Source organism: Colobus angolensis, unplaced genomic scaffold, assembly GCF_000951035.1.
Source record: "Colobus angolensis palliatus isolate OR3802 unplaced genomic scaffold, Cang.pa_1.0 Scaffold134, whole genome shotgun sequence".
NCBI lineage: Eukaryota > Metazoa > Chordata > Mammalia > Primates > Cercopithecidae > Colobus > Colobus angolensis.
The window spans coordinates 1,406,954-1,415,226 of NW_012114422.1; the positions used below are offsets into that span (position 1 = coordinate 1,406,954).

At 46.8% G+C, this 8,273-nt stretch overlaps 1 protein-coding gene across 1 annotated transcript in view; it reads left to right on the top strand.

Annotated features, from left to right (window-relative positions):
- The window catches only part of MYOF (myoferlin), a 177,463-nt gene that overhangs the window by 167,424 nt on the left and 1,766 nt on the right, over window positions 1–8,273 (top strand). The window contains exons 52-54 of the mRNA XM_011934357.1: window positions 3,598–3,788; window positions 6,093–6,202; window positions 6,546–6,693. Of these exons, the coding sequence (XP_011789747.1) occupies window positions 3,598–3,788; window positions 6,093–6,202; window positions 6,546–6,693 (449 nt within the window). The remainder of the gene's footprint in view (window positions 1–3,597; window positions 3,789–6,092; window positions 6,203–6,545; window positions 6,694–8,273) is intronic.

Consider the following 8,273-nt stretch of genomic DNA (forward strand, 5'->3'; position numbering starts at 1 on the left):
CAGTGTCTGTCTGTGGAGACTCAAATCCTGTTTCTGCCGGGGGATGCCACACTCCTATATCCACTTTCTTTCTTTTTTTTTTTTTTTTGAGACGGAGTCTGGCTCTGTTGCCCAGGCTGGAGTACAGTGGCCGGATCTCAGCTCACTGCAAGCTCTGCCTTCCGGGTTTACGCCATTCTCCTGCCTCAGCCTCCTGAGTAGCTGGGACTACAGGCACCCGCCACTTCGCCCGGCTAGTTTTTTGTATTTTTTAGTAGAGCTGGGGTTTCACCATGTTAGCCAGGATGGTCCCGATCTCCTGACCTAGTGATCCGCCCGTCTCGGCCTCCCAAAGTGCTAGGATTACAGGCTTAAGCCACCGCGCCTGGCCCTATATCCACTTTCAAACCAGCCACTCTCCCCTCAGCACCTGGGAATCAGCTCCCACCCTCCTCAACCTGTTCCCAAGTTACCAAGGTCCCCCAATCCCCCAGCCATTGCTCCTGTCTTCTGTGGTAAGGGCACTAGGTCAGTGCACCCTCAGCCCGGGCCCTTCCCTCTCCTGGCGTACTCCTCCCTTGCCCTCCATGGCACTGTGCTCTCCAGATTTTCACTCTTCCTGGCTCTGGCCTTGTCACATTAGCCAGCTTTGTTTCTGCATCCCACTCTATTTTTTAATTTTTTTTTATTTTTGGAGACAAGTCTCTCTTTGTTACCCAGGCTGGAGTGCAGTGGCACGATCATAGCTTACTGTAACCTCAACCTCCTGGGCTCAAGAAATCCTTCCCCCTCAGCTTCCTGAGTAGCTGGGACTACAGGCGTGTACTACTACACCTGGCTAATTTTTTTTTTTTTTTTACTTTTTAGTACAGATGAGGTCTCACTAATATTGCCCAGGCTGGTCTTGAACCCCTGAGCTCAAGCAATCCTTGCACCTCAGCCTCCCAAAGTGCCAGGATTACAAGCATAAGCCACAGTGCCCAGACTCCTACTCTTTAAATACAGGCCTTCCCTGAGGTTCCTCTGCTCTCCTCCAACCTGCCAACCACCCACTCCAGGGATTTACCCACTCTCACCTCAGTGGAAGGTCATGCTTCAACTCTCACCTTTCTGCAAAGTGTGGCTCCTAAACCAGGATGTGTAGCCTGTGCTCTCAGAGTGCCTGTGGTACAGTGAAAGGAAATCGTTGAGGGTCATTCCCGATTCCTGGCCAGAACCTCCCACCTTTATACCTGGCGGGCAGCTCGCCTGTACTGTGACTGAAATCTCACTCAGCATTTCTTCCCTCACCTCACCCCTGCTCTCCTCAGGAACTTATTTAGCAGCTCACGACCCCTCCATTTCCCCAGCCACCCAGGCGAAAGCACCCAGAGTCCTCTGTAGTTTTCCTCCTCTCTTTTCCCCCACGCCCCGCCAGCCACTCCATCCTAGCAATGTCATCTGTTTTGTCATGCACACTTATTTTCTTAGTCATGTGATCTCTGCCACTTGCCAGTTGAACCTCACTTTCTGCTAGCCACATGTTACAGTAACCCCTGACTGGTCTCCCTGTTTCCATGCTGCTTCCAGGGGTCCCTCCTGGCAGAGGAAACACCCACCAAAAGTTGTATCTTATTTATCCCTTTTCCCTGCACAGCACTTAATGCAATGGTTTTGACTTAGTGCTTAGTAAGAGGTCAGTAAACAAATGAGTATGCAAGTAGGCTTACATAAAGCAAATGGATAGTAAATTCTAGGCTAATAAATGGTTTGCCCTTGGCTTTGTTTGTTGAGACAGCCTCTCACTCTCTAGCCCAGGCTGGAGTGCAGTGGCATAATCTAGGATCACTGCCACCTCCACCTCCTGGGCTCAGGAGATCCTCCCAACCTCAGCCTCCCAAGTAGTTGGGACCACAGACACATGCCACCAAGCCTGGCTAATTTTGTGTATGTTTTTGTAGAGATGGGGTTTTGCCATGTTGCCCAAGCTGGTCTCAAATTCCTGAGCTCAAGTAATCTGCCCACCTTGGCCTCCCAATATTGCTGGGATTACAGGCATGAGCCACCATGCCTGGCCTTCCTTTGGAATTTAAACTGTTAGACAACAAATAAAGAGAATGACTGTTTCTCAAAATGCCGAGTGAGAACATAACCAAAAGGAGAGGGGAGACAAAAGCAGTCACAGGTCAAGAAAGGCTAAGGTCACATGTCTTATGGGTCCACTATATGCTGAAGGGCCGTCCCTAAGTCTGACAGTTTAAAGAGAAAATGCCACAACCTCCCTGTTGCTCTTTGCTGCCACTACTGAAGATCAGACTCTTGCCCCCGTCATCCATAGACTTGACCCTACATCACACATACCATTTTCTGGAGGAAAGGGCTCACAGGCGTTCCCGAGCCTAAAACACATTTTTCCCTAACTGTGGAAGTGGTACTAAAGAGTTAATGCGGCCGGGCGCGGTTGCTCATGCCTGTAATTCCAGAACTTTGGGAGGCCAAGGTGGGTGGATCACCTGAGGTCAGGAGTTCAAGACGAGCCTGGCCAACATGGCAAAACCCCATCTCCACTAAAAATCAAAAATTAGCTGGGCATGGTGGTGCACACCTATAGTCCCAGCTACTAGGGAGGCTGAGGCATGAGAGTCGCTTGAACCCAGGAGGCAGAGGTTGCAGTGAGCCGAGATCACATCACTGTATTCCAGCCTGGGTGAGAGAGAGAGACTCAGTCTCAAAACAAACAAGAGTTAATGCCTCACATTATAGAAGGGACGATGTGCTTCTCCAGACACTCTGATTGAGGCTAGGAGTCTCAGTTCCTGGTGAGGATTTTCTTTTGAGTCGTGTTCCTTCTCAAGATTGTTTCTGAGGTTTTACTAGGAGAGTCTTGGATGTGCACATTTCATGCAGCATCCTGTGTTGGTTTGTTTTGTTTTTTGTTTTTTGGTTTTTGTTTTTTTTTTTTTTGAGACAGAGTCTCGCTCTGCTGCCCAGGCTGGAGAACAGTGGTGCGATCTCTGCTCACTGCAACCTCTGCCTCCCAGGCTCACGTGATTCTTGTGCCTCAACCTCTTGAGTAGCTGGGATTACGGATGTGTGCCATCGTGCCCAGCTAATTTTTAGTAGAGATGGGGCTTCACCATGTTGGCCAGGCTGCTCTCGAACTCCTGGCCTCAAGTGATCTGCCCACCTCGGCCTCCCAAAGTGCTAGGTTTATAGCTGTGAGCCCAGCCAGCATCCTGTGTTCTAAGCACCTATTGTCTTTAACCCAAAGCCAAATGACCTCTCTGCTCAGGGCAGCTCAGAACTAAAAGGAAAACATTTCAGATCCAAGGGCCTTGAGTTGAGTGAAAATTGTGTCTCTAGATATTTCATTACTTTTAGTTTAAAGAACTCTATTTATGCTCATGTCTTTGAGAAAGAAAACAGGAGATGCTGTACAGTGGATGGCTATTTCTTCGGCCATTTTCCATCCTAACTGGAAAGACTTTAAATGTCTGCCAGGCCCCCTTTCTCTAACTCACCTTTTACATGTTCAAAATCACTGTATGCCTCTCTCCTGACAAGAACGTTCTGTTCACTTGTGAACAACAGCCGATCCACTTGAAGCTCATTTGGACTTACTGTTGTTTCCTTGGCTAGGTTTCCTAGAACTTGACTTGCATCACACTATCATTCCTGCAAAATCACCAGAGAAATGCAGTTTGGACATGATTCCGGACCTCAAAGCCATGGACCCCCTTAAAGCCAAGACAGCCTCCCTCTTTGAGCAGAAGTCCATGAAAGGATGGTGGCCGTGCTACGCAGAGAAAGATGGTGCCCGCGTGATGGCTGTATGAACATTTCCTGGTTCTGGTTGAAGATCGTTTGTGCCTTTTATCATTTAGGTTTTGCCCTTTATCCATAGACTTACTCCAGATAAAATGAAGTTTTAAATTGGTAGGAGTTTAAGTTATAGGAACAGTTTGTCTTTGGGATATGTTTGCCTTTGTCTTACAATCTAAGGTGGGAGATGCTGTGAGCATGTGCTTGGAGCTGGAGGAAGGTGAAGTAGTTGGAATGGTCAAAAACTAGAAGCTCAGATAGTTTCACTGTATTTTCCTTGGGACTCTTCTTCATCAGGAAAGTTAATTAATTCTGGGCTTTTGGTACAATTTAGTATGGAAAAGGGAACTTCAAATTTGAACTTTTCTCATTAAAAAAATGAAGTGGGGTTGAGTGTGGTGGCTCACACCTGTAATCCAAAGCAGGTGGACCACCTGAGGTCAGGAGTTCAAGACCAACCTGGCCAACATGGCAAAACCCCATCTCTACTAAAAAAAAATAAAAGTAGCCAGGAGGGGTGGTGTACACCTGTAGTCCCAGCTACTCAGGAGGCTGAGGCATGAGAATCACTTGGACCCAGGAGGTGTAGGTTGCAGTGAGCCAAGATCGTGCCACTGCACTCCAGCCTGGGTGACAGTGAAACTCTGTCTCCAAAAAAAAAAAAAAAAAGGGTGGAAGCAGCAAGATGTGCTGGCATTAGTTGGATAAAAAGGCCATAAATTACAAGTAAGTTCAGGAACTCAAGATGTATTTTGATCTAGAAGCAATAGTGTGGGTTACCATGCCATACCACGAAAGACTACCGAGTTCATTATGCATTATTAAAAATAGCTAATATTTTTGATCATTAATTTTGAACCAGGCAGTATGCCAAGTGCCTTACATTCATAATCTTTTTAAAAACAACCTTGGTGTATAATTTACATAAACTGTATTCATTTAAAGTACACAATTTGATGAGTTTTGACAGATGTATACACTCATCGAACCATAATCAAGATCCGGAACCTTCCCATCACCTCCAAAACGTCCTTGTGCTCTCTCTCTGGAGTCCATTGCTCCCTCCCTCCCTGGTCCCAGGAAACTACTGACCTGCTTTCCATTACAATACAGCAGTTTGCACATAACCTCACTTAGTTCTGCTGACAACGCCATGAAGTAGGCATTGTCCCCATTTTAGCGATTCCACAAACAGGCTTGGAGAGATCGAGCAACTTGCCGAAGTCAGAAACCCAGCTTTGTCTGACTTGTAAGGGTAGGAGTCCTCAGAGCTCTACTCAGGGCCAGTGCTTCCCAAATTGTTGGTGACCTTGCGGGCTTTCCTGGCTCTCAGAAAGTCAGTTACAATTTTAGGTATGGCTCACTATAAAAGTGGGCAAGTTTTTTTTTTTTTTTGGAGATGAAGTCTCACTCTGTCACCCAGGCTGGAGTGCAGTGGTATAATCTCCGCTCACTGCAACCTCCCCCTCTCGAGTAGCTGGGACCATAGGCGCGCGCCACCATGCTGGCTAATTTTTTTGTATTTTTAGTAGAGATGGGGTTTCACCATGTTGGCCAGGCTGATCTTGAACTCCTGACCTCGGGTGATCCCCCCGCCTTGGCCTCCCAAAGTGCTAGGATTACAGGCATGAGCCACTGCACCGGGCCAAAAGTGGGCAAGTTTCTAGACCACTTTCACTTTGGCCTCACTGTTCTCATTTGCACATGAACACAATAGTAGTTGTAGGGTTGCCATGAGCATTACACGAGATAACCCATGTAGAACATTTAAACGGTGCTGGGAACATCACTCAGGAACCCCTGAGCAGGGAGACAACATTCATTCACTCACTCATTCATTGAGCTAGTGTACACGGAGTACCTACTGAATGCCAGCAACTGTGCACAGTAGGTGACAATGATAGGCATGAAGAGACATGGCTCTGTTCTCTTAATGGGAGCCTACAATAATGCTCAATAAATATTAGATATTGTTATTAGCGGTATGCAGGTTAGTCTGGGTCCAAGTGAAGTTACATAGGAAGGTGTGTGGGAAGACAAGGAGACCAATGTGAGAACGTTAGAGTGAGGGGGATACAGAAAATGAAAAGTAGGGAGTGGGGGAAGCAATTTGTCCTCAAAGTTTCCCACACAGCATCAGTTCAGAAACACATGGAAGAGGAAATGGGATGAAATCTCTTGAGAAAAACTGAAGGCAATCTAAGGATTGTTTTACAAGTATAAAAATCTGCTGGGGGAATACTTCTTGGGTTGAAGTAAAAATATTTGTGAAACGTGATGTCATGTGTTTAACCTGCTCTGCTTTACTGAAGGGGAAAGTGGAGATGACATTGGAAATCCTCAACGAGAAGGAGGCCGACGAGAGGCCAGCCGGGAAGGGGAGGGATGAACCCAACATGAACCCCAAGCTGGACTTACCAAAGTGAGAGGCCTTCTTTGTTCTCCCACTCCCCAAACACCTGCAGTCTGAGAGCCCCCCTTCCCATTGGCTTAATGAGATGGATTGGCTTTTGTGGTCCTCCTAATCTGGTATTTAATAGTGGTGGGTAGGGGTGGAGAGGTTGGTGATCTGGCTTCATTTAAAGAATTCTCCTTTCCAGGAAACCAAAGTTCAGCATCTTAGGAAGCTGTCATAGGTTAAAGAGCCTTTATATCTTTTCTTGACCTTATTAATATGATTCTTTATTCCTGAAACTGTTATGCTCTGGGGTAAAATATGCATCCCTCCTGAGTTGGGTAGGTGATACCGTTTCTTTGCAATGCAGTCGACCAGAAACCTCCTTCCTCTGGTTCACCAACCCATGCAAGACCATGAAGTTCATTGTGTGGCGCCGCTTTAAGTGGGTCATCATCGGCTTGCTGTTCCTGCTCATCCTGCTGCTCTTCGTGGCTGTGCTCCTCTACTCCTTGCCGGTAGGAGTCCTTCCTTGGTCCCTTGTCTTGGCTTTCTTGTGAGTTGCGGTTGGCCCTCTCCCTTGGCATCTGCCCTGACCACTGTGCAGAAGAATGACCCGCTCAGCAGCGTGGGGTTGCAACCCTTCTGCTTTGGGGAAATTTAAAGTAATCTGTCTTGTAATTAGAATCACATTCTCAGGGTTTCACAAATTACGGGCAGAACTTTGCTTTATGGTCTGAAAATAACTTTGGTTTCAGCAACTCTAGGAGAAATCACTCAGGTCTCAATCAGTGTGTGTCTGGACCACAGCCAGCATTTCCAACTGATCTTCCTGACTTCAGACTTTCATGTTCCAAACCATCCTGCATCCCAATTCCTTGTCCTAGCTTCAAGAATCCCCAAATCTGAGTTCATTGTGGGTCTACATACACCCTGTGTTCCATCCAAACTAGATCGTTGATCCCAACCTCCCCGAATATATTGCCCTTACCTATCTGGATGCCTTTGCCAATTTTGTTTCTCTGTCCATATTTATCTATCAAAACCTCACTCATTCTTTAAGGTTCATGTCACATATACCCTCCCCCTTAAATTTTCCCCTAATCACCCCAGTCATAAATGGGAATCCAAGTGGGAGATTTGTCAGTGTGCCTAGAAGCAGTACCTCCCTTCCTCCATCCAGATGATGTATTGCGCATCTACGATAGGCTAGGAATTAAGTTATAGAGATGATTGAATTATTGGATTGAATTATTGGCATGATGGGTGCCCAGGAGCAGTTCATATTCTGGGAACTAGCAGCCATGGGAACAAGGACACATTACTAAGGGAGGTGAGCTGTTATCGAGACAGAAACAACCAACCATGGGCACCCCCTGCTAAGACAGTTCCTCCAAGGAGGGGACATTCAAGTTTGCCAAGTGGAGAAGGGATAGTCCAGGCAGAGGAAGCCATGCTCAGAAGTTGGACGAGTGGCACTGAATGTCACAGGAGGCATTCGAAAGCTCTTACTCCAAAATTCACATTAATAATATCAGCCAGGCGAGGTGGCTCATGCCTGTAATCCTGGCACTTTGGGAGACTGAAGTGGGTGGATCACTTGAGGTCAGGAGTTCAAGACCAGTGAACTCCAACATAGTGAAACCCCGTCTCTACTAAAAATACAAAAATTAGTTGGGTGTGGTGGCACATGCCTGTAATCCCAGCTACTGGGGAGGCGGAGGTTGCAGTGAGCTGAGATCGCACCATTGCACTCCAGCCTGGATAAAGAAGCAAGACTCTGTCTCAAAAAAATAGAATTGTAGCCACACAAGTAGCAGGGGTTTTGGGTTTTGTGTCTTCATTTTTGTGTCTTCATTTTTCCCCAGTGTAGCACTTCCAGTTTGTCATCTATGAGTATATGTACACTATTTTATAGTCGTAGATGGTCAAACTGCTTGTTTGTTTGGTTTTTTTTTTTTTTTTTTAGAGACAGAGTCTCACTCTATCACCCAGGCTGGAGTACAGTGGCATGATCTCGGCTCACTGCAACCTCCACCTCCCAGGTTCAAGCATTGCTCATGCCTCAGCCTCCCGAGTAGCTGGGATTACAGGCGCC